This window comes from Pristis pectinata, chromosome 14 (assembly GCF_009764475.1).
Source record: "Pristis pectinata isolate sPriPec2 chromosome 14, sPriPec2.1.pri, whole genome shotgun sequence".
Classification (NCBI taxonomy): Eukaryota; Metazoa; Chordata; class Chondrichthyes; order Rhinopristiformes; family Pristidae; genus Pristis; species Pristis pectinata.
In genome coordinates, this window is record NC_067418.1 from 18393676 (window position 1) to 18420812 (window position 27137).

Below are 27137 nucleotides of genomic sequence, written 5' to 3' on the forward strand. Positions count from 1 at the left end.
GCACTTGGATGAATGCCATTCCAACAAAATCCAGGTAAAAGGCAGCCTGATAAATTGATGCATCATCCTCACTAGTAAACCATGGCCACAATGTGTACTATCAATAACGTACATGGCGGTAATTCACTGAGGCTACTTCAACAGCACCTCAACAACCCCACTACTTCTACTACCTGGAAGTAGAAGGGCAGCAGGTGCCTGGGTATTGTAAGAACCCAGACTACTTTTAAGTGCTCAACCTGGTACTCTACAATGTGCCACAATCTACAAGGCTGTAGACTGGGAACCAAAGTGTGGGATCTGTCTCACTAGCTGTTCTTCTGCAACCTTATACTCTACAGGATAAATGGCCTCCTTCCATGCCATCAATTACAATGTCTAATAAACAATAGAAGTTTATTAAAATAATTATCTTTGCTGAGATATCAGATGCAGTAATACCATAAGCTTTAATAAGCTTGTTGCTTGTTTACAGAGCTACACTGTGCTTTAAAGAGATGAGTGTTATTAAAGTTCTTTTCCAAATTGCAAATTCAGGTCTTCTTCAATCAACCTTGATGAAGTCAAACTTCAGTTAAAAAGTATCAAAGTAGCAGTTGGAACATATTGTATAATTTTACTGCAAACATATTGAAGACAAAACTTTCTCTTTAACTGAATATCTGAAGAAAAAGCATTTCCCAATAAAGATGTGTATAAGATTTTCATGTTGAATACATGAATCATATGCTAACAACTGATTTGAAAATGATTTTTCACCATTCAATATTTCTCCCTCTCTCTCATTTCCTCCCTTCTTTAAAAATTTGCTGCCAATCCTCAATCTAATTAGAGAGGATGAAAGGATTACATTTTGCTGAGGATAAAGCTAATCACTTAAGCACATTACTTCCCTCACCACTGAAGCATAATGGAAAATAGGCTAGGTCAGTACTGGATAATAGATGCTGAGAATTTGACATAACCTTTTGTTGGGTGGTCCTATTTTCCATTTTCTCTTTAGTGCAATTAATTTTAAAATTATTCTGGCCTGCTACCTTGGACTTTTATCAGCTGCAGTACTAAGATTTTCATCTGTGATCCTTCTGATTTCCTGGAACTTAACAATTTCCTGAGCATTTCTGTTTAATTTTTTTCTGAAAGAACAGACTCAAATAAAATTCTCCTTTGGATAAAAAGAGTGAAGGACAAAGTTACATTACTTTCTCAAACTATTACAATCATTTTTGAGAATTAATAAAAAAAGGGTCTCAGCTGAGATGTTCACAGTTCTTTTTTCACATTGGCTGCCTGACCTACTGAGTGTTTCCAGCATTTACTGTTTTTATTACATTTTTGTATGTTTTAATATAAAGCCTTCTGCTGCCTTAAAGCAAATGCATACAAATATACAAGCGTCTCTGTCAAAGAGTAAGTGTGCATCCAAACCACCATGTATTTTTCATCGTTTCACATTTTTTGTTTTTTTTTTACAGAAAGCAGATTAAAGTGTTTTGGGCAATATTCCAAGCAGTCTTACCCCAGGGGGATGGTGCAGTGCTGGGTAATCAGTATGCAGACTCAATTCCCCAGATGTATATGCTACGTTGTTAGCATCAGCCTTATCCTCCACTTGCCAGATATGCCTTTTAAAAAGAAAGGGAGAGGTACATAAATATGGAGAAGCAGTAATGAGCCAAAACCTATGGCTACTTAATTTAACCAAAATAATGCTAATTTCTTAGTTTTAATGTTCTACTTGATTAAAGGGAGAAATACATTGGCATTGTGTAAACCATTAAATACAGCAATGAATGGAACAGGAGTGTACTAATGAAGCCCCTGAAGTCTGTTCCTTCTTCAATGAGATCTCAGCTTTCTGAGCTAACTCCCTATACCTGCCTTCTACCCGTATCCTGGAGTATCTTTGGTTATCAAGAATGTATCAATCTCAGGTTTATATTTGCCATTTCTGGAACAGAATTCCAAATTTCTATCATCCTCTTCATATTGATGTGCTTCCCAACTTCACTCCTACGTGATCTGACTCTAATGATTAGTCAATCACGGGTGAGGTGCTGGAGGACTGGTGAGTGGCTAATGTTGTTCCTCTATTTAAGAAAGGAACAAGGGAAAATCCAGGGAACTATAGACCAAGTGAGTCTCACATCAGTTGTAGGGAAATTGCTGGAGAATATTCTTAGAAATAGGATATACAAGCATCTGGAATCCAATGGCTTTACTAGGGAAAGCCAGCATGGCTTTGTGTGGGGCAAGTCGTGTCTTACTAACCTGGATGAGTTGTTTGACAAGGTGATGAGAGAGATTGATGAGGGTAGAGCTATGGATGTCATCTATATGGACTTCAGTAAGGCATTTGACAAGGTCCCACATAATAGGTTAATCAAGGAAGTTTGGATGCATGGGGTCAGTGGAGAATTGGCTGTGTGGATCCAGAACTGGATTGCCCATAGAAGACAAAGGGTGGTGGTTGAAGGGACTTATTCGGGCTGGAGGCCTGTGAGTAGTGGTGTTACACAGGGATCTGAACTGGGACCTCTCCTGTTTGTGATGTACATAAATGACCTGGATGAGTATGTTGACGGGTGGGTTAGTAAGTTTGCAGATGATACCAAGATTGGTGGAGTTGTGAATAGTGCAGAAAACTGGTGATGGATACAGTGTGATATAGATCAGTTGCAGATGTAGGTAGAGAAATGGCAGATGGCGTTTAACCCAGATAAATGTGAGGTGTTGCACCTTGGTGGAACTAATGTCAAGAGGCAGTACACTCTTAAGGGCAAGACCCTTAAGTGTTGAAGAGCAGAGAGACCTTGGGGTGCAAGTCCATGGCTCATTGAAAGTGGCTATACAGGTAGATAGGGCTGTTAAAAAGGCCTATGGAATACTTGTTTTTATTAATCGAGGTATTGAGTATAGGAGTCAAAAAATTATGATGCATCTCTATAGAACTCTGGTTAGGCCACATTTAGAGTACTGCGTGCAGTTCTGGTCACCTCACTATAGGAAGGATGTCGAGGCTTTGGAGAGGGTGCAGAGGAGGTTTACCAGGATGCTGCCTGGATTAGAGAGCATGTGCTATCAGGAGAGGCTGGACAAACTTGGGCTCTTTTCTCTGGAGCAGCAGAGGCTGAGGGGTGATCTGTTGGAAGTGTATAAAATTATGAGGGGCATAAATAGGGTGGACAAGCAATATCTTTTTCCCATTATTGAGCGATCAAATACCAGAGGGCATGGATTTAAGGTGAGGGGGCGTAGGTTCAGAACAGACGTGAGGGTTAAGTTTTTTACTTAGAGAGTGGTAGATGCCTAGAATGTGTTGCCTGATAGGGTGGTGGAGGCAAATTCATTGGGGGCTTTTAAGAGGGGTTTGGATGGGCACATGAATGAGAGGAAAATGGAGGGATATGGGCATTCTGTAGGTAGGATTAGCTATGTCAGCACAACATTGTGGGCCGAAGGGCCTGTTCTGTGCTGTACTGTTCTATGTTCTTAGTCTTAGACTCCTCAGGTGGCAGAAATAGTTCTTTGCCTTTATCCATCCTATCAGTCTCCCTCAAAGGGGCACATTTGGAAAGTGTCTCCAAGTAATTGAAGTGCAAAGGTGGGGCATGAACTTAGTTATTTCTAGCACTTGTGCTGGGGGAGTTCGCCTGTTGAACCTGTAGCAAGTTAGACATGGCAAAGAATCAGCAAGTATATTCATTGCAATTGAGAGAAATGACTGCAAGGGACAACTTTTACATTTAATTGTTCAGCAAAATGTTTGTTTTGCTTAAAAGTCTTATGTTTTAAGTCTATTTTTTTATTTTTCTTTCTTTAGTTTTTTAATTGTGTTTTTTTATTTAAAATAGTTTTTGAATGTCTTCTAATGTCAGAGACATTCATATTTGACAGATTTGACACCTGTTTTGGATTGTGTGATCTCTCGTTATAATTTAAACCTTGAAGTTTGGGAACTCATTATAATAAATCTCCAAGTCTAATATAACCTTCCTTAGGGGTGGTGCCCAGAACTGCTCACAATATTCCTGATGTAGTCTAAACAGAGTTCTGTATGGCTGTTGTAGAACTCCAGTCAACACATCGGCTATTAACTTTTACTAAAATGTTCTATGCTTATTCATAATCAGAGTGACTGGGAGTCAGAGAAATTTGAGATGATTAGAGGCAACATGGACTAGTAAAGAAGAGGTCACATTGAATTTATCTACTTTTTTTTGATGAAGTATCTTAAGAAATAGTGGAACGTCTGTGGATATTCAGAGGCATCTGCTAAAATTCTACATTAAAAAACTAACAGCGAAAATGAAGTTTTATTGAACTGAAGACAAACTAATAACTTAGTTGAGCAGTAGTAAATAGTAGGGTTAATGTACTCTGATAGGAAGGAAGTGACTAGTAATCTTTGAAGGATTTGTGTTGGGATCTCAATTATTTACTACTTTTAAGAAATGATTCTGAAAACATAATAGAGAGCCATTTGTTCTGATTTGCCATGGGCACAAAGGTAAGTATTTTAGTAGACTGGCCTAGATTCACTAAGTTTAGAAGAACGAGTTAAGGGATCCTGTGAGGGATTGACGTGTGGATGACCGGAGGCTTTTTTCTCTAGCTGTGGAATCTGGAACTGCGGGGTAAAGTCTCAGGATAAGGGGTTGGCCATTTAGCATTGAGGGGAAGAGAAAATTTCTTTGTGCAGAGAGTTGTAATTCTTTGAAATTCTCTACCTCAGAGAGCTGTAGATGCTCAGTCATTGACTTTGTTGAAAACTGAGATTGATCAATTTTTGGATGTTGAAATAATGAAGGAAAACAAGGTTATCCATAATTTTATTCAGTGAAGGGGTAGGACCATGGGACAATTTATCTATGCCTTCTATTTCGTTTGTTTTTGCATAAGAGAAATCCAAGTATTTTTAAATGGTGAGAAGCTGGGAACAGTGAGACAGGATAGGATACCAAAGGTCAAGTAGAAACAATTACCAACAGCATCAACCATAAATATTACTCACATTTTCAGAAAACTAAATGCAGTATTGTTCAGTTTATAATTTTGCAAAAATTCTGAACTGTCCTAATTAATTTGAATTGTATGCAAATAATTACAAGTAGACTAAAATACATAGGAGGAATTGCATTTCTTTTAGGTAATTCTGACGAGTACTTCTTTTAAAAAGATCAGTTGATCTTTAAAATTGAAACATTTTCATTCAATTTCTTTTGGGAGACTCCATATATAAATCATGACCTTCAGCTGTTGTTGGCAAGGGCATTTGCCATTGCTCAATGGTACGATTCACTTCTGAGACTGAAGGTCACACTTCAGGCTCCATTCCAAAATTCAGTGCATAATCTGAGCTGACAGGGCCCTATTACTGAGGGGCTACTGTGGTGTTAAAGATGTCAACATTCAGTGAATTAAATTGTCAATTTATGTGGGAATTAAAGATTCCATGATAACATCAAAGAAATCCAGATAAATTCACCCATTGTCCTAGCAAACAATTATGATTCAACTACCATTATTAGAAAAAGATAACTGGATCATTTATCTCATTGTGCATCTTGCTGTGAGTGAACTGAGTGCTATGCATCATAACAGAAACCACAATTCAAAAGTACTTTAAAGACTCAGAAGTGCTTTGGGATATCCTGAGTTTGTGAAAATGTTGTCATTTCATTCTCCACAACAAAACTGTATCTGTATCAGGAATTCAGAGGGAGACTGCCTCTTGTACAATCTATGATGATTAACTGCTTCAAATAATGAGACCGTTAGGTCCTTTCTGCAGTTAAACAAGTTAATACATAATTCTAAATTATATCAAAGTATCAGCACATTTCCTGAAATTCAGTACAATCATACAAAATCATACTTTTTTCCCCCAATCATTATACCCTTGGCATATCTACTGTATTACACAAGTAGAAAATGCTGGTAAATGTGGCATAATGCAATAAAGCTCCATTTTTTATGTCCTAATCTGGAAAGGGTGCATTCTTGTGCCAATTTCTTTTTATTTCCTTAAACAAAGGTTTTTGTTGCTATCCACTTAATTAACACTTTAACTAAAGTGCAACAGTAATCACCATTTTTAAAACGTTCTCTTGCATAAAATTATGAAGACCGCAGTTCAATAGTTCTCCATGGAGTTTTGGATGTACAGTCTGGAATGCATCAAGCATCATTCATAAAATTTTATTTAAACAAAGAAAATCCATAGAGGGAAGAGGAGGAAAGTTCCAGAAATTTTTAATCTGTTAAAGAACTTTGCTTTTTTCATGTTAACTTGTGTTGCTAACATTTAAAACTCTCAAGAAAAGATATTGTTTATAAAGAGCAGGTTGTAATCTAGACAACTAAAAGCTCTCTTTTAGAAATAAAAATGATTCATATTATGTTTCTCATCTATTTCTGAGGCTATATTTAATGTTTAAAATGGATTGTACTGAACAAATTGTTTTAAGAACTGGCTGTGGAGGGTCACATCCATGATGATATGAATGAGCGAAATTAAAAAACAGTGAAAACTATACAGGTGTGAATAGTGTTGATAATAGAATCAGAGCGATGGTTATGCTCTTATGATGACATCCCAATCTCCATCACCATCATTTCCAATGGAAACAGTCTAACATCTCAGTACTGGCATGAATACGTTTAGACCATTTTCAAGTCTCCTAATCCTCGTCGCAATTTTCACAATCCTCCCATAACTCCATCCACATCCATTTTGCTCATAACGATCCCTATTTCCCTCCCATTGCTTCTCCTTGTCCTCCTCCCAACCTTCCTCTCCCACCTCCACCCTCATGTTCATTCTCCCAGTCTCGAGGCCCCATCCCTGGTTTCAACACCAATCCTCCCCCATAATATTTCTATAACATCAGTGGTGATGGTCCTGATCCTTTTATTCATTCCCCAGCTTCCTAGGTTTCCTTCAAATCCATTCAACTTCCAAAATGTCAGGCTCTGTTGCCTTTGCCTCTTCCACTCCTGGGCACAGCATAGGTCCACTTACTCAGTAGCACACTCTCAGTATCAAAAATGCAACTCCCAGTCTGTTGTGCTCAAGATCCAACTGAAGTTTTCAGTGAAGGATCAATGATTTGAAGAGTCGTTAGCACTCAACTCCTGTGCTCAACTAATACATCTTTTAGGGTACATTTGAATTTCTAGGTAAATAAGCTTGAATTGATCACAGAAAAGATTCTCAATGTTATCATGCAGACCAATTTGCATAGATTAGTCAGTCGAACTTCAAAATGGAATCTAAACCTCATGAATTCAACTACATCAATATACAGCACGTCAGATCATTCATTGCTGAATGTTTGCAAATCTTAGTATATGACAGAGGGCTTGTTTGCAAGACAAATTAATAAATGGGTTTAGCAGAACCAATGGAAAGCTGAAGAGCAATGAAGTAGTGTAAGGAACAGAAAATCAAAGGGGTTTGAAGTCTGAAAATATGAGATTGTGGCATATGTCACAGCAGTGGTGAATAATTACATTACTGCTGCAGGACATTGAGTAGTATAGTAATATTTTGAATGATCTCTAGATCAGAGTAGAAAGAATCCATGGAGATTTTTCAACCCTAATTTGAACCTGGGGCTACGGCAGAAAAGGAGCATAGCAGATGTTGGGTGTCCAGGGAAAGAGGCAAATAAATAAGCAATGTTTCCATTTTCCCTCCTTAAGAGTCACAAACAGCCTGCTTCGATACAGAGTGCTTATCTGTTTACTTCCCTTCAAGAATTGTTGGTTTCGCTGGTGCTAACCTGTAATTTCAGTGATTGGAGTGCATTACCTCTGTTGGAGTTGATTCTCAATTCGTTGTATTTAATGCAATGCAACACAATATCAACTGCACCCACTTGTGGTCTGGATCAGATACAAGTGCAATTTCTTCCAAGATAGATGAACACTTGGGACAACACATGCGTCTGTTAAAGAATAAACTTGCATATATCTAATGTCTTTCAATAAGGAAGGATGTCCCAAAGAAAAATACATTTATACTGTAGCCTGTGGTAAGATTTGCTGCTTTATTTCCCCACAAGCAGATAGAACAGAATTACTTATTTTCATAAATATGTCTTATAACAGCCTAATCTAAGACATCATTTTTTGTTTATTTGCTCCTGCAAGGTTACTAGATAATTCATTGCTGCATTTTCCGTATTTCTTTACAATTTCCCTGAGCTTTTATTAAGCTAAAATCATTTTTAACTGAACAAACCACTACTTTCCATCACAGTATTAATAAGTTCCCCCTCTAATCAAATGTTTTGGATTTTGTAGTAAAAATAGCAATAAAGCTCACCCTGTATTATTAAAGTATAAATCAGATTGCAACTTCCAGGGGCTAGATATACCTTGTCCCTCCAGAAGCTGCATAATTATCTTATCTTAGTAACAAATGCACACTTCAAAACAGATCAGTATGAGGTTGCTGTACTTCATTGACATGTACAGACTAACTTCATGAGAAAACGTGAGGGTTATCCATTCCTATAGAAATATATTTTAAATGGTGGGATGTCTTAATTACTGCCAACCACAATTCTGACACTGAAAACTAAATTTAAACAAGGGGAAAAGACTTGAATTACTAATTATTATTGGAGATTTAAAATCAATATCTTCAATTTTTTCCTTAATTCGCTATGTTATAACGTAATCTTTCTATGCCTCTCTATTTCAGTTTCTGTATCTAATTTGACATGGAAATTTAACATATTCTGATAGTTCTTAAATCAGAGGTTATGCTGCTCTAAATCAATTCATCCATCCATCTGATTGGATAAGGAGACACAGATGCTTGTCCTGTTCACACAATACACAGACTGCTGCACTGTGAGAGCAGTTGGCTGACTGGAACTTTGAATGGAAAAAAAGCCCCAGGGAAGCCCGTGGGTTACAGCAAGTGATGAAAGGCTGGTGCTATCTGATGAATGGCCAAGGCTCTGCATTTGCCCTTTCCTCCAAAACTGGACTCTCAGTTTTCAAATTTATAATTATGTACAGTTTCATCTGAGCTTGCAAATGGTGGAAACTGTTCAGAAAATGCCAATGTCTTGACACACAGTTCAGCAATTCCTACCTAATTATCAGAAAATAATGGTCATTTCAAATATTTCAAAATTATCTTATATGAGACAGACAATTTAATTAAAATTTAGTAAGTGGCATGGTGGCACAGCAGTTACTGTTACTGCCACATAGCTCCAGAGACGCATTTGATCCTGACCTCACATGCCGTCACATGCATTTTCTCCAGATGCTATTTTTTCCAAAAATCCCAAAGATATGCTGATTTGTTAATTACTTACTGTAAATTACCCTTAGTGTATGTTAATGACAAAAAGAATCAGATTTATTTGGAGCCAATGGGCATGTGAGAGAGAGAATAGGTTGCCAGGGTAAATAAAGGGAGAAAGAGAGGGGGAATGGGATTGCTCTCATGGAAGCTGGCATGAACCCAACATGCCAAAATGTCTACTTCAGTGTCATTATAAATACAAGGATAGAAATTCCACTGCGTGGTACCTTTTTTTGAGGAATCTTTGTAGAACAAAAGCCTAAATTGGATTACCTTTTCTCACAAACAAGAATTTCCAGGTCAGTGCTTCAATTAAGAAAGAAATATAAAATTATAGAAACTTGATTAAGATATCACTGTAGTGATGTCTACAATGCTCAATATAGATAAGAATATTAATTACTGTATTGTAAATTACATATATCTACTGCATGGCTTCAGTGTTTTCACGTAATGTGACTTCTCAGATCTTCTTGTAGGTTAAGCTAATTTCATTGTAAATTTGGTATGACATGTGTCTTTAAAAATATGGTTCCATCCATGTAGCTCTGCACAAAGTAAGAGTTCATGGCATTGGGGGTAATATATTAACCTTGATACAGAATTGGCTAAATTAACAGAAAATAGATTGTGGGATAAATGGGCCATTTTCAGGTTGGAAAGTAGTAACTAGTTGGGTGCCACAGGAATCAATGGTAAGGCACATAATATTTACAATCTACATTAATGACTTGGATGAAGGTCCCAAGTTTATTGGAGCCAAATTTGCTGACAAAGGTAGTAAGAAACAAATTGTGAGGACACAGAGTCTACAGAAGGATATACAAATAGGTTCAATGAGTGGGCAGAAGTTTGCCAATTCAGGAAATTCAGGGTAAATGTCTTCCCATTAACAGGATGGAGCAGGGCTGCCAAATCTACACTTCCTTGGATGACAAGCTTCACAAAGATAGGATAAGGTAAACTTCCATCAGAATCTGTTGTTTCAATAAAGTCACCCCTCATTCTTCTAAACTCCAATGTGTAAAGTTTCAACCTGTTTAATCTTTCCTCATAGGACAACCCCTCCAAACCAGGGATCATCCTATTGAAGCTTCTCTGAACGGTCTCCAATGAAATAATGTCTTTCCTTAAAGATTTTCACAGTACTCCAGATATGGTCTTACCAGTGCCATGTAGTTTCAGTAAGACTTTTCCACTTTTAGACTGCAGCCCCCTTATAAGGACCAACATTCCATTAGCCTTCCCTGCGTTTTTCACATTCCCAGCATTTGCACTTTTTAAATTTTAATTTCTTGTGACTTAACCTTTTGTGAGTGATCTTGTTGAAAGTGTTCTTGAAATTCAAATACAATATACCTACTTGTTCCCCTCCATCTTCTCCAGACTTCCTCAAAAAAACTTTAATAAGTTTGTTAGATATGATTTCCCCTTCTTCACAAGATCACAAGTCAAGGGAGCAGAAGCAGGCCATTCGGCCCATCGAGTCTGCTCCAAGGAAAGGGAAAAAAGAAATGAGAAATGGGGAATGGTGGAAAAAAAACCTATTCTAATCCCAATTTCCGGCCTTATCCCCATATCCCTTGATATCCTGACTATTTAGATATCTATCTATCTCCTCCTTGAACACCTCCACTGATTTGGCCTCCACTGCTGTATGTGGCAAGGAGTTCCACAAATTCACCACCCTCTGGCTAAAAAAATCTTGAAGCCTTACTTGTTTAGATTAGCATTTTCCAAATGTACTTCCATCACTTTTTAATTATTGATACTAACATTTTTCCAACAATAGATGTTAGGCTAATTAGCCTATAGCTACCCAATTTTTGCCTCCCTCTTTTGAATAGAGATGTCACATTAGCAGTTTTCCAATCCTAGGCATATCTCCAGAAATTGAGGACTTTTGAAAGATCATTACCAATCTATCCAATGTCCCACTAGCCACTACTTTCAGGATCCCAAGATACAAGGCATCTAGGCTGGGGACTTATCAGCCTTTCGCCCCACTAGTTTACCTCATACTCATTCTCTCGTAATGGTGATGGGATTGAATTCCTCTCTGGCATCATTCAGTATTAATGGGACGTTCATAGCATTTTCTACCAAGAAGATTGATGCAAAATGTCTGTTTAACTCCTCTTCCATTTCCTTGTTCCCTATATCTCAGAATCAGGTTTATTATCACTGACTTGTGTGTCTGTTTCCCCAACCTCAGTCTCTGCAGGTCAATGTTCACTTGGACCTCTCTTCCTTTTTATAATATTTAAAGAAACTCTTATTGCCCATTTTTATGTTCCTCTCTAGTTTGTCCTCATTCTTTTACCTTTTTTGTCCTCCTTGCTGGATTCTGAACTTATCCCAGCTTTTATGTCTACTGCTAACTTTTGCCTCTTTATATGTTTTCTTTCTCATCTTCATACCCTCCAAGGACAAATGGCCATTTCAGAATTTAAAAAAAATGAAAACAATGAATCTGCAAAAACTGCTGTTATTTTCCCCTAATGTGATAACAAAATATCAACCTATTGTCAATTATATTCATTCACTTTTTAGAGCTGGTTAATGTATCTGAACTATGCTGAAGTAAACTTGGTAACAATGGAGAAAACCTGAAAAAGCAGAGGGAGGCAAGACTGTATATCTTAACAATGTCAGTGTTCTGCAAAATCTATGTTTGCTCAGTACTCAGATATGGTATTTTCATTTGGTAGGCCAGAGAGAGAATACCTAATGTCTTTGAAGACTATATGATCAAGTAAAGAACACTAGATTCAAGAAAAAAACCTGCTGCATGGCAAAAATTGATTCTTTACATCATTGGAGGGTTGTGGCCAATCCATCATGCTTCAAGAAGATTACCAAAGTGCTCCTTGGCTGGATTAAAGGTGTCCATGTTTATACCAGCTGTACATCAAAATTACGTATCATTGCAAAACATCTGCACATAAAGCCAGTGGCACAGTTACTCATGCTCTTGGAATTTTGCTTCAGGCAGCATGATTATTTGGAACTCTGCCCTTTGTTTACAAAGTTCAAATGCACATTTAGCCAGCATTCATTGAATTAGGGTAGTTGGATCATTGACAAGCCTTGAGAGCTCAAAATGCTTGCCTGCTGCAAGCTTAATATAGATTCCCAAATATTGCCAACAACTATCTAAAATCAGTATCATCAGAGAGCTGACATGACACAGTTGAATGCATTTAGTTCAGTTAAATATATTTAATTGCTTTTAGGTGTGCATGTGTTTCTAAATGTTTTAATTTTAACTAGAATTTTTAGATAATTCTGTTTTTTTAAATAGTTCTGAGATGCTTTTGAATGTCAATTTTAATGACAGTTTTGACAGCTGAGGAGACACGAGCAAACCCCAGCATCTTTCAAAGTTGGCCACTCACACTGGGAGAGGTCCCACACAGCAGGAATGTGCTGGAAGATAGCACTCAGATCCATATTGAAAGGAACAAAATGCTCTAAATGGAGACAGCTAGTAATCTTGGGGTCAGCAGATCTGCCCCAGTGAGCCACAATTTAAGATAAGATTTCTTTATTGGTCACATGTACATTGAAACACACAGTGAAATGCATCTTTGCGTAGAATATTCTGGGGGCAGCCAGCAAGTGCCGCCATGCTTCCAGCGCCAACATGGCATGCCCACAACTTCCTAACCCGTACGTCTTTGGAATGTGGGAGGAAACCAGAGCACCCTGAGGAAATCCACGCAGACACGGGGAGAATGTATAAGCTCCTTAAAGACAGCAGCCGGAATTGAACCCGGGTCGCTGGTGCTGTAATAGCGTTACGCTAACTGCTACACTACAGTGTCTCCCCACACTATCGAATTTTCTGAGAAAATAACGAGAAGGCCAAGGGCACTTTATTCTTCAGAATTCATACATTAACCACAAGTTTGAAAGGCCTGTAACTGATCATGTTCAAGAAGAAAGTGCATCATTTGAAATTGAATACCACAGATAAAAATTATATTTGAGGCCTTGGTGCAATGTAGCGTGACAGGAAATACACCTGAAAAGGTTGTAAAGTCAACAAAAGCACACTTGTGGTAATTAACTGGTTACTTTTTGTAAGGATTACGAAATGTGCTTGAAAAGTTTCTGTAGTAACACGTTAAATATAAAATAAGAAAACTTCACAGCCTTAAATCACGTGCCACCAGGCTCAAGGACAGCTTCTATCCAGCTGTTATAAGATTATTGAATGGACCTCTTGTACAATAAGACGGACTCTTGACCTCACAATCTACTTCTCATGGCTTTGCATCTTATTGTCTGTCTGCACTCTCAGTAACTGTAACACTTATTTCTGCATTCTGTTATTGCTTTTCCCTTGTACTACTTTGATGTGCTGATGTGATGAAATCATCTGTATGGATGGTGTGCAAAACAAAGTTGTTCACTGTACCTCAATACATATGACGAGGATAAACCAATTATGCAATTATCTATTTCAATAATGTAATAATTGTCAGCTTCAAAACCACTGACAACTAACTGTTCCAAGTGTGCAGACATGTTCCCTCATATTTTAATTATTTTAGATTTAAATAATTAAAGCTAGGAATTTGTCTTTGATTAGAGGTGCTATATTTGTAATAAGACAGAGACTATACATCAGACTCCAACGTTTAATTCCATTGACTCTTGTTGGATAGGCATATGGAGGAGTGTGGGATGGGGGGATATGCGGGAGGAAGGGGTTAGGTAGTGTGAGGGTGGTTTGATGGACGGCACAACATGGTGGGCCGAAGGGCCTGTTTTGTGCTGTATGGTTCTATGGACTCAGTGACTGAGTTTCTGCACTGCAACATTTACACGTTTTTTTTTAAAGAAAGCTATTCCTTTGTCTTTTTTTCCTCTTTATCTCATCATTCTTTCCCTTTATTCCTCTTTCTACATTTCAGTTAACATTAAATTCACTCACTGCTACATTGGGCTGCGATGTGGAGAGCCTATCTTGAGGTCCAGATGGCAGCAGGGAATCAGGCACAGAGCAGAGGTCTCATCCTTTAAACCTCTTGATGGGAGCAGATCTTTGCAAGCTATGATAGCTGTAGGGCAATTTAATAATTTGAAACATTCAAAGACATTTCAAAATCATTAAAATTTAAGTTAATAGATAAAAAATACATTTTTAAAACTTTTAAGGGGAGCTAATGGAAACACAAAATACTCAAAAGTAATTAAAAACTTTAAGTTAACACACAATTAAAAACAAAACTTTCCTTTGACTCCTCTTAGCCTGCAGGTCCAAAAATACTGAAGTCATTGAGGTTCTGGATCCAGATCTCACCCATTGTGGTTTCAGAGTGGAAACTGCCCAACAGTAGTGCTGACAAATTCCAGCAAGTTTTGATTCCGCTGCTGTGGAATCCAGTGAAGGAGTGCAGAGGCGGAAAAGGCATCATCTGTCATTCAGTTAGTCCTGTGCTTGAAACCATATCTGGGACTTACTCTTGTACAAATGGCTGAGTGCTGGTGGTTTTAACAGCAATTGTTAACAAAATGCAGCAAAACACACCTTAAAGTAGTAACTTCATTTCAAGGCAGCAACATCCATCATCAAATATCCCCACCATCTCAGCTATGCCATCTTCTTGCAGCTACCTTTGGGCAGGAGGTACAGAAGCCTTAAGTCCCACACCACCAGGTTTATGAACAACCATTTGTTTCTTGAACCAACCCGCATAACCCTAACTATTACCTCAGTATAGTAATACTATGACTACTTTGATCACTTTGCACTACAATTGACTTTTTTTTGTTCTAATTGTGTTCTTTCTTGTAAATATTGTGTATAATTTATGTTTAATTTATGCTTTTTTTCTTGTGAATACTGTTTATCTGATGCTATCTGCCTGCAATGCTGCTGCAAGTAAGTTTTTCGTTGCACAGGTGCATACATGTACTTGTGTATATGACAATAAACTCGACTTTGACTTTGAAAAGTACTTCATTACCTCCAAGGTACTTTGGGACATTTTACAAAGGAAGTGAAAGGAGGTATATAAATGTAAATGTTTTATCTTTCACTTTAGTTTATTGTTCCTGCTTAGTACTTGCCTTAATAATTTAGTAATCCTTCTAACCAACTGGTTAGAGATGTTTGACCTGTTCATAGATGTCCCAAATATATTTACTTTCTTCATGCAATATTTGTAATTCCTACTTTCAACAATTTGACCTTCAAAATATTAAAAATCAAATGTGAAAGACTCACTAACAGTAAATGTGATCACATGCCTCGCTGGAGCAAGCTATGGTCCATCACTGCCAATAGAAGTCTGCCTTGGTAAGGGCCTCTAGATATGATTTACACATTATTCCCCTGTAAAACAGACTTTATTACAAAGAAACAAGGTTTTATATTGCAAGTGATATCCCTTTGGAAAGCCAGAAGGGATCAATTTCCTTCCAGAGTTCTGTAAAAGGTTTTGAAATTGTTTGTGAGCTGATGAAGTGTGAAATGAAATCATTTTTAATAATTATTCCCTACAGATTTATATTGTGGGCATGGATTCTTGTTAATCATGTAATCTATTCTCCATATTATTGTGTGCTTATGCTGGAATAGCTATCAACCTACTACAGAATCATTCCTAATATTCAGCCAAAAAGGGTGATAATAATTTATAGTTACACTCCTTCAAACCCATGTTATGTTGAAAGTTAATCATCGCAGCTGAAGACTATGTGGAAAGTCCATGGAGATGTAATTGGGAAGTTACACCCATTTATATAACTATTTTCAGGATGTCTTTTTAGACCCAAACTTTCTCCTCATTCCATAGCCATCTCCAAAATGTAGAACAGTCATAGACAGTTGAAAATTACTGTAAACAATATGGCATAAGGTAATAACCATTTCACACAATCAGCTGGAATTTCCAGATGGTAAAATTGGACAAACTAGTGTAAAAGATTATGGAATTTCAAACAAATTCCGTCCATTTCAAACCAAGTTTCTGTGCTAGTATTAACAAGTAGCTTGTCCCGACTGCAAAACTGGCCAAGTCCCCAGGTCAAATTAATTGCCATCCAAGTTTCTGCTAGCTAATTCTATATGTGGGATTTTAAGGAGGCTCTTAAAATTAAGCTGATTTTAAGCATGAGAGTCCAAATAGTTGTTTACTAAAGATATAAATGTAATTATTTTTAAAATGTAAATGTATTGGGAAACCGAGATGCAGTTCGGGGGTAGGAAAAGCCTATACCAAGAGCTCCTGCATCTTTGGTTTGTTAGCTTTCCAACAGTGTACTTGAGGTCAGAATGCCAAATGTGATTAGATGTAGCAAGTTTTTTTTTGAGACCTTGATTGACCCTTTCAATAGATAGGGACAAAGAAGAATTGAGTAGGTTTAATTGAATGGGGTTATGATTTAGATAATTCAACTCTTTGCAATGGTAGGCTGATGCTAGATTTGAGCAGAGAGGTAATAGAGAAGTACCCAAATGGTACCACCTCACTCAAATCAGCTGCTCTTGTAGGAATAGCACAATTTTAAGACCTTCAGAGGACAAAAACTTTCAGAATCAAGGAGTTTAGATTAATGTCAATTGCAGAGTTCTAATAATTTCATAGTAAGGAAGGTTACTATGAAACTTACAAGTGAATTTTCCAAATTCAGTTTTGAATCCTTGTACTTTTCTACTTCTGAAAGATGTAGAGGCTGAAAATATTTAAACCCAAGATACAAGAACATTGGAAATAGGAGCAGGAGTAGGCCACCTGGCCCATCGAGCCTGCTCTGCCATTCAATAAGATCATGGTTGATCTGGTCATGGACTCAGATCCATCTACCTGCCTTTTCCCCATAACCCTTAATTCCCTTACTATGCAAAAATCTATCTTAACTGTGTCTCAAATATATTTAATGAGGTAGCCTCGACTGCTTCCCTGGGCAGAGAATTCCACAGATTCACTACTCTCTGGGAAAAGCAGTTTCTCCTCATTTACGTCCCAAATCTATTTCCCCGAATCTTGAGGCTATGTCCCTTGGTTCTATTCTCCCGTACCAGTGGAAACAACCTTCCTGTCTCTATCTTATCTATCCCTTTCATAACTTTATACATTTCTATAAGAACCCCCTCATTCTCCTGAATTCCAGCAAATATGGTCCCAGGCAACTCTCTCTCTCTTCACAGGCTAACCCCCTCATCTCTAGAATCAACCTAGTGAACCTCCTCGCCACTGCCTCCAAAGCCAGTATATCCTTCCTCAAGTAAGGAGACTAGAACTGCACATAGTACACCAGGTGTGACCTCACCAGTACTCTGTACAGTTGCAACATAACCTCCCTGCTCTTAACTTCAATCCCTCTAGCAATGAAGCACAACATTCCATTTACCTTCTTGATAACCTGTTGCACCTGCAAACCAACTTTTGCAGTTTATGCACAAGCACTCCCAAGTCCCTCTGCACAACAGCATGCTACAATCTTTCACCATTTAAATAATAATCTGATGTTCTATTTTTCCTTCCAAAGTGGATGACCTCGCATTTACCAGCATTGTACTCCATCTGCCAGATCCTTGCCCACTCACTTAACCTGTCTATATCTCTCTGCAAACTCTCGGCATCCTCTGCGCAATTTGCTTTTCCACTCAATTTAGTGTCATTGGCAAACTTAGATAAGCTACACTCAGTTACCTCTTCTAAATCATTAGTGTACATCATGAACAGTTGCAGGCCCAGCACCAACCCCTGATTGCCAACCACAGAAACATTCATTTATCCCAACTCTCTGCCTTCTATTGGTTAGCCAATCCTCTATCCATGCTAATACCTTACCTCCAATGTGCATCCTTATCTTATGGATAAGACTTTTATGCAGCACCTTATCAAACACCTTCTGGAAATCCAAGTATACGACATCCACCTGTTCCCCTCTACCCACTATGCTCATTATTTCCTCAAAGAACTCCAGTAAGTTTGTCAAACAAGACCTGCCCTTCCTGAATCTATGCTGTGTCTGCCTGATGGAACCAGTTCTATCCGAATATCTTGCTATTTCTTCCTTACTGAGAGCTTCAAGCATTTTCCTGACTGCAGACATTAAGCCTACTAGCCTATAGTTACCCGCCTTTTGCCTACATCCTTTTCTAAACAGTGGCATGACATTCGCTGTCTTCCAATTCACTGGGACCTGCCCAGAGTCCAGAGAATTTTGGTAAATTATCATAAACGCCTCTATTATAACTTCCACCATTTCTTTCAGTACCCTGGGATGCATGCCACCAGGACCAGGGGACTTGTCCACCTTTAGGCCCACTAGTTTGCTCATCACTACCTCTACAGTGACATCAATTGTATAGAGGTCCTCACCTCCCATCGCATCCATAACATCTCTCTTTGGCATGTTAGACATATCCTCCACCGTGAAGACAACACAAAATAGTCATTCAAGGCCTCAGCCATTTCCACATTACCCAATATTAATTCCCTCTTCTCATCTTCCAAGGGACCTAGATTCACTTTAGCCACCCATTCCCACTTCATATAATTATAAAAAATTTTACTATTTGTTTTTACATTTTGTGCTAGTTTACTTTCATAATCTATCTTCCCTTATTGCTTGCTTTGTGGTTCTTTGTTGCTTTATAAAGTTTTTCCAATCTTCCAGTTTCCCACTACTCTCAGCGACTTTTATTTCTTTAGTTATCCAAGGCTGGCTCTCCCCACCCTTACTGTCCTTGCTTTTAGCTGGAATATACTTCTGTTGAACACAGTGAAAAATCTCTTTGAAAGTCTTCCATTGTTCCTCAACTGTTCCACCATACAGCCTGTGCTTCCAGTCTACGCTAGCCAACTCCTCCCTCATCCCATTGTAGTCTCCCTTGTTTAGGCATAATACACTGGTTTTAGATCAAACTATTGCACCCTCCCATTTGTATGCGAAATTCAATCATACTATAATCACTCTTTTGAAAATTACAAGATCGTTAATTTTACCTGTCTCATTGCACAGGACCAGATCTAAGATAGCATTTTCCCTTGTAGGTTCACTAACATACTGTTTAAGAAAGCTATCATAGATTCCTTCTATGAAGTCCTCCTCAAGACTGCCTCGACCAACTTGATTCATCCATGACAACTGCTGTTCCATTCTTACATGCATCAAATATTTCTTGGTTTATTGCCTGTGCCACTGTAATGTCATTATTCAGTGGCCTATAGACAACTCCCACCAGTGATTTTTTTTTCCCTTTACTGTTCTGACTTTTTTTAATCGATCTCCTAGCTCCCCAAATTCAGCTTGTAGGACCTCATCCCACTTTTTTCCCCTATATCATTGGTACCTACATGCACCATGAGAACTGGCTGTTCACCCTCCCCTTCCAGAGTGCCCTGCAGCCACTCTGAGACATCCCTGACCCTTGCACCCAGGAGGCAACACACCAAACCGGGAGTCCCATTTGCAGCCACAGAAGTTCCTGTCTATTCCCCTTACCATGGAATTCCTTACCACTATAGCTCTGCCACTTTTTCCTGCCCTCCTGTGCAGCAGAGCCATGCACAGAGCCACGATCCTGGCTACTGCTGCCTTCCCCTGATGAGCCATCTCCCCCAACAGTATCCAAAGCGGTATATCTGTATTGGAGGGAGATGACCGCAGGGGACTCCTGCACTACCTTCCTGCTACTGCTCTGCCTGTTGGTCACCCATTCCCTATCTTTCCCTAGGCCTTCAAACTGCAGTGTGACCAACTCACTAAAACGTGCTATCCACAACATTCTCAGCATCGCGGATGCTCCAAAGTGAATCCATGCGCAGCTCCAGTGCCGTCATGCTGTCTACCAGGAGCTGCAGCTGGACACATTTCCTGCACACATAGTCAGCAGGGACACTGGCAGCCTCCCTGAGTTCCCACGTTGCACAGGAGGAGCACAAATCTGAGCTCACCTGTCAATGACTAAAAAGCTTTTGAGGTAAAATAGAGACAGAAAAAATGAATAAGAACCTACTCTCACCTTACCTTAATGTTGCTTGCCCTCCTCACAGATGCCTGAGGTATTCAGTCTTAAAATAGCTGCTCTGCTTGACCCTAACTTTTTATTAGCTGCTGATAATTAGCTAATTATCCAATCACCTACTAACAATTACCTGACATGCCTCTTAAATTCCTGCAAGTGAAAATCACGAGCAAGCAAAGAGACTCACTTTTCAATTCTCCTGCTCTCGCTCCAAGTCACCAACTCCTCAGCCTCCGCCTCTTCTCACCAAAGCTTCTTGAGCCAAAGCCCCAGCTTCCCACTCTAACACTGGCCCACTCCCACAATGGTTGCTCCACTTGACCCTTACTTCTTTTTATTAGCTGCTGTTAACTAGCTAATGAGCCAATCAACTATTAACAACTTGCAAATGTGCCTCTTTTAGACTCCTGCAAGGTGAAACCTCCCGAGCACAAAGACTCAGCCCTCTTCAGATCTCCCACTCCTAATCTCACTCCAACTCCCGACTCCTGCAAGGTGAAACTCACAAGCACAAGCACAGAGACTCACCTCCTTTCAAAGCTCCTGCTCCAAATCTCGCTTCAACTCCCAACTCCTGCAAGGTGAAACCCACAAGCAAAGAGATTCATCTCCTTTCAAATCTCCCTCTCCAAATCTCGCTTCAACTCCCGGCTCCTGCAAGGTGAAACTCACAAGCAAAGAGACTCACCTCTTTTCAAAGCTCCCACTCCAAATATATATTTGAACGATGTAGGAATCAAGCTTTTGTGGAACAGATAGTTCCACAAGTGCAGTTGAGGTCAAGTTCTGATCAGCTGTGATCTTACTGATTGGCCAAGCAGATTCACAGAACTGTAAGCCAACTACTCCTCCTTTATCTTATCTTCTTATGTAAAGTAAGATAAACTACCTATCAATAAAAGCTCTGTGGCAATTTAGGTCAGCTGCTTGGCAGTCAGTGCAGAATCCCAGAATAATAAATTTTGAAATCAAGCTACTGAGAAGTACACAATCATTTTTGTTTGCTCACATTTGTTCTTTATATTTTGTCTTAATGCAGTGTCAAACTCCATCTTGCCAAGGCCAAAGGGCAAATTGCTGGGAGATCAGGAAAAATGAGGTTAAAGGTCCTCTAAATTTTTTTTGTATACTGCTGAAGTTTTTTTTAGTTTAATAGCACCTAGCCATATGCTTTAGCAGCACAGAACCCTGTAAACCCTCATTACAGCTTAGTTAGGACCATGCCATTCATGTTGGGCATTTGCTTGCATGTCATCATAAGTTTTGAGCAAGGAAGTGTACCCTTCAGATCCTGGTCAATTATCAATAGTATCTGACAAATGATCGGGGCCAAGCACCAGATAACTCAACCAGTCACAAAACACGAATTCAGTTGCATTTTATCACCTTCGAGGTATCTCAATCTTTTGTTCAATGAGTATACTGTAAAAATGTATGACTGTTGTTTCTTCATTTCTGACAGAGTGATTATTTCCTCAGTTCCTTCTTAAATGACATTTTCTACCTTACTCTTCAGTTATGGAAAAACTGGAATTCTCTCGCCGATACTTTCTATAATCTCAACACTTCCTTCATTGATAGCTCAGGGCTCTTGTAACCTGCTGGAATACTGTTTTGCTTTAGATAATGTCTTTCCATCCAAAATTTATATGATATAATATTTGTGAAATATTTTTCTCCGGGAGTTGAGAGTCTTTGCTACTTTTTCCTTTTCTAAAGGATGATGGTATTCGAGTCTTTGAAAACGTTTAAGGCAGGGGTAGAAACATTCCTTATTAGCAAGGGGGTGAGAGATAACCGCAGATAGACAGGAACATAGAGGTGAAGTTGTCAGATCAGTAGTGATCATGTTAAATGGTGGAAGAAGCTCAGAGGGTCAAGTGGCCTACTCCTGATTCTAATTTGTATGTTCCTATCTATTTTACAACTCCCTTTGGTATCACAACCAACTTAGCAATTGCAGATCCAAGCTTCATAATTCAAATTGGCTATGTCTTAACTACTTGCAATATCATATTCCTCACAATTAGAGGTGAATGGTCAAGAATTACTAGAGAGTCCAAATCTTTTCTTCTGCATTAAACAGTCCTGCTGATCTGTCAAGCCAAAGCCATTCTGAAATGTTGCAGTCTATCACTTTCCCACTGCTCACAAACTTGGACAGGTGAATTATTATAACAGGATATTGACTACTTTGATAAAATTGCATTTTGGCTGTTTTACGAATTGAAGAACATACTTTCTTTTTTTGTTCAGTCTGGAATGGGCCTCTGGGTCACTCCAGCATCGTGCCTGAAGCAATCTGGCATATGCAAACATGAGCTATTACCCTGATTATGACAATGACCTCTGGGATTTAGGGGGAACTTTGGTATAAAACATCTACCTATTCCTCCCTCTACATGTCACCTGAGTGATCTTCCTCAGATTTGTGATCCTCAATGATTACTAAACTAATTAGAAGTGTTTTAATACAACAAAAAGCAGCATCTATTAAAAACTGAAACTACTTGAAATCATAGGTCATGCAGCAAGTGTAGAGAGAGAAGCAGACACAAAAGCTTGAGAACATGTACCACCAGTTCAAGGATAGCTTCTATCCTACTGTTACAAGACTCTTGAACTGACATCTTATACACTAAAGTGAACTCTTGATCTCTCATTCTATCTTGTCATGGCCTTTGCACTTTATCTATTCCAATTTTTTAAACTTTTGTACCTCAATGTACATTATGTACTACGTCACTGTACTTATGTATGGAATGATCTGTCTGGATGGCATGCAAACAGAAGCTTTTCACACAACATCTCGGTACATGTGACAATAATAAAACAATTACCAATTTCAGGTTGAAGGGTATTTCCAGCATCTTTTGGTTTTATTTCAGATTTAATAGGTTAGCTATTAAGAAGAATTTATTTTTCTTTTTTATGTAAAATGTCTCAAGATATTCATAGATGCAGGAAAAAAATCAGCCAGAAAATGATACTAAAGCTAAAGAAGATAGGAGCACGGATTCAAAGCTTGGTCAACATGAGAAGAGAGGTGTGGAGAGAATTAGGGAAGAAACAGCCATTAACTGTGGATGGAATAAGTGGGCCATGCAAAAGAGCACAGCATTTGGTGAATGCACAGTTCTTAGAACATTACAGCACAGTACAGGCCCTTCGGCACACAATGTCGTACTAACATTTTATCCTGCTCCAAGATCTATCTAACCCTTCCCTCCCACATAGCCCCCCATTTCTCTATCATTCATGTGTTTATCTATGAGTCTCTTAAATGTCCCTAAAGTATCTGCCCCCACAACCTCTGCTGGCAGTGCGTTCCACCACTCTGTGTAAAAAAAAACTTACTCCTGACATCCCCCTGTATCTTCCTCCAATCACCTTAAAATTATGTCCCCTCGTGTCACCCTGAGAAAAAGTCTCTGACTGTCCACTCAATCTATGCTTCTTATCATCTTGTACACCTCTATCAAGTCACCTCTCTTCCTCCTTCTCTCCAAAGAAGCTGAAAAGAAACAGGCTGAAGATGGGGAAGGCCAAGGCCTTGCCCCAAGAGAAAATAAAATTCAGAATTTTAAAACTGAAAACTGATGCACTGGTGGTCTGGTAAACAATGCAAGTCAGCAAAAGCAGATATGATGGTAATAGGGATGTGGTGAGAATCAGTATGTGAACAGTAAACCCAAGTTTACAGAGAGTAGAAGATGAGGAGACTAAATGGAAGAGCATTGGAGTACTCATGTCTTGAGATACCAAAGCATGAATGAGGGTTTCAGCTGTGGGTGGACTGTGACAGGCTGGAGATCTGTGATGCCATGGTGGTAGAAGTGGTCTGTCTTTGTAATCATGATTAAGAGGATAATGAGTTAAAGACATAAGAAGCTGAGAGTATATTTAGGTTCGCTGTTCTTGTGCATTTATGTGGTCCTTAGAACCATGTTAACATTCATCATCTCTGACCCTTCAGGCTCTGGATTGAGCTAAACATTGTGTTGTTGTTTGGCACGCTGATAATCCAACTGTAACAACATCTTTTTATTTGAGCAGAATGAGTTCAGAGCTATACAGGCACTTAAGCAGGGATACTTTACTATGGACTATTTAAATCTTGTCAAATAAACAGTCATTCTAAAGTAAAACTAGAATCCTTTGCATTGATTACATGGGATAAGGCAATCCTATATGTTACAAAGACAAATTAAATTTTATTATCTATTTTGCTCAGGATGCTCAGCCAAAAGAAAACAGAAATCAGTGACTGAACCATCTTTCATAGTCTCAGGACTCTAGAATTCACAGAGGCCTCTTGGATGCACAGAGCTACTCTATGGGCACTTATCTTTTCTCAGGCCCCAAGTGGTGACCACTGTCACTGAATTTTGCCTCATTTTAATGAAGTTGCTGCTTTATTTTTCTGTCTCCTGAAGAAGATAAGAGTTAGGAGAATCATGGGCCTGCAAGCCTGCTCCATCATTTGATATCTTGACTTATCTTCAACCTTATTCATTTTCTTGTCTGCTTCGAAAATCCCCTGATTTTCTCAGAATCTGAAAATCTATCATTCTCTGAGGTAATATACTCAATGATTAAGCTTTCACAGACTTCTGCCATAGAGAATTCCAAAGTGTCACAATCCCCTGAATGAAGAAATTGCTCCACATTTTACTCCTACATAGTTGATCCCATATCCTGAAATTAAGCTCCCTAATTCTAGATTCTCCAGCCAGAGGAAACACCTCAGAATCCTCCCTGTCAAGCCCTATCAGATTAACAAACATTTCATTGAGATTACTTCTCATTCTTTTATTTTTTTCTCAATTCCATTTTCATATTGGAATCACTTAAGTGTTACAGTATGTTTGTAGAACTCAGTAAAAAAATACCTTTAGCCATAAACACATTCAAAAGTTTTCATCACCAATTAATAATTGAGCAAGCCTTGTACAAAGTAGCCAGCAGAGACTGGTGCTGAATGCAAATCATTTTGAACAAAACTGCTTGTTCTTCAGAAAGTATAGTCCGTAACAGAGTGAGAAACAGACAGAGTGAAAGAGAGAACGTAGCCTTGATCAATTGAATTGTCTTGGTACACGCTCCTGATATTGCTTGTTTCAATGAATTCTGTAAAAACCTACTTTTAGACGACAAAATGACATAGTGAATGGATTTTCTTCCAATAAAAGCTCTCCTGTTAACATGTAACAGTACCTCTATCAGTCACTAATACCTCTGTCACTGTTGCTCTACCCAACCATTCCCATGCATCAAAATGCAACAGCATTATTGTCAGTAAATTAGTCATCTCCCATCTCATGAAGTATAGTTATCAATTGGCCAGATATGATGTCGCTACGTGGAGCTTTGTGATGCTTTGCCTCCATAGGCTAAACTATCCATTACTCTTTCCAAATCATTTTAGAGGATGAGGGCAACCCCAGATTTCATTTCTTTTACATCCAACTACCCCTTAAGCTCTTTGTCCTATTCTCTCTCCACCCAACTCCTATCCTCTTTTTAAATGCATTGCTTTATAAATGTCTTTGTTTCAAGATCAAGGCCAGGGGATCACATATATCTTTTCTGATATCTGTTTACAGTAAATAAGACCATAAGGTATCGGAGCAGAATTAGGCCATTTGGTCCATTGAGTCTGCCATTCAATCATGGCTGATTTTTTTTTCAACCCCATTCTCCTGCCTTCTCTCTGTAATCTTTAATCCCCTTACCAATCAAGAACCTATCAATCTCCGCCTTAAAAACACCCAATAGTTTGGCCTCCACAGCCTTCTGTGGCAACAAATTCCACAGATTCACCACCCACTAGCTGAAGAAATTCCTCCTCACCTCAGTTTTAAAGGGACGTCCCTTTATTCTGAGGCTGTGCCCTTGGATCCTAACGGCAGGACCTTCAGGAGCATTCATAAAGAGAGGAATTTTAGGGTGCACGTTCATAGCTCTCTGAAAGTGGCACCATGTATAGTGTGGTGAAGAAGGTATACGGCATACTTGCTTTCATCGGTTGGGGTGTTGAGTATAAAAGTCAGGGAGTTATGTTGCAACTGTATAAAACTTTGGTTAGCCCACATTTGAAGTATTATGTGCAGTTCCATCACTGCATTACAGGAAAGATGTAGAGCCTTTGGAGATGGTGCAGAAGAAGAGGTTCACTAGGATGTTGTCTGGATTAGAGAGTATTAGCTGTAAAGAGAGGTTGGACAAACTTGGATTTTTTTTTTGAAGTATCGGAGGCTGAGGGGTGACCTGATAGAAGTATATAAAATTATGAGAGGCATAGATAGGGTAGATAATCTGAGTCTTTCTCCTGGGAAAGACTTGGATTATTTACCCTAACTCTGCCTCTCATAATCTCAAATACTGGAGGGGTGGAACTGGAAATAGGAACAGCAGTTGAATGGAAGAAATTGAATGGTATTAGATGATCTTAAGAGTGAGATGAACTCTGAGAGGGTGGGAAGATGGTTAAGAAACTGCCAAAACAATAAGGGATGAATGATTAGAAAAGGGGTGAAATAGAACATAGAATAGTACCACTCAGGAACAGGCCCTTTGCCCCCCCCCCCACCGCCCACACCCACCACCATGTCTGGTCCACAAACATCGCCACCTTATCTGCTTCTACCACTTCCCTTGGCAGCACTTTTCAGGCACCCTACCACTCTCTGTGTAAAAAAAAATTGACCTGCACATCTCCTTTAAACATTCCCCCTCTCAGTTTAAATGTATATCCTCACATACTTGGCATTTCTATCCTGGGCAAAAGATTCTGACCATCTACCCTATCTA

The 27137-nt window shown here is 38.8% G+C and overlaps 1 protein-coding gene across 1 annotated transcript in view; it reads right to left on the reverse strand.

Moving 5' to 3' along the window:
- bbox1 (butyrobetaine (gamma), 2-oxoglutarate dioxygenase (gamma-butyrobetaine hydroxylase) 1) overlaps positions 1–27137 on the reverse strand; it is a 133373-nt gene that overhangs the window by 30996 nt on the left and 75240 nt on the right. Inside the window, exon 5 of the mRNA XM_052029352.1 lies at positions 1520–1625. Coding sequence (XP_051885312.1) covers positions 1520–1625 — 106 coding nt within the window. The remainder of the gene's footprint in view (positions 1–1519; positions 1626–27137) is intronic.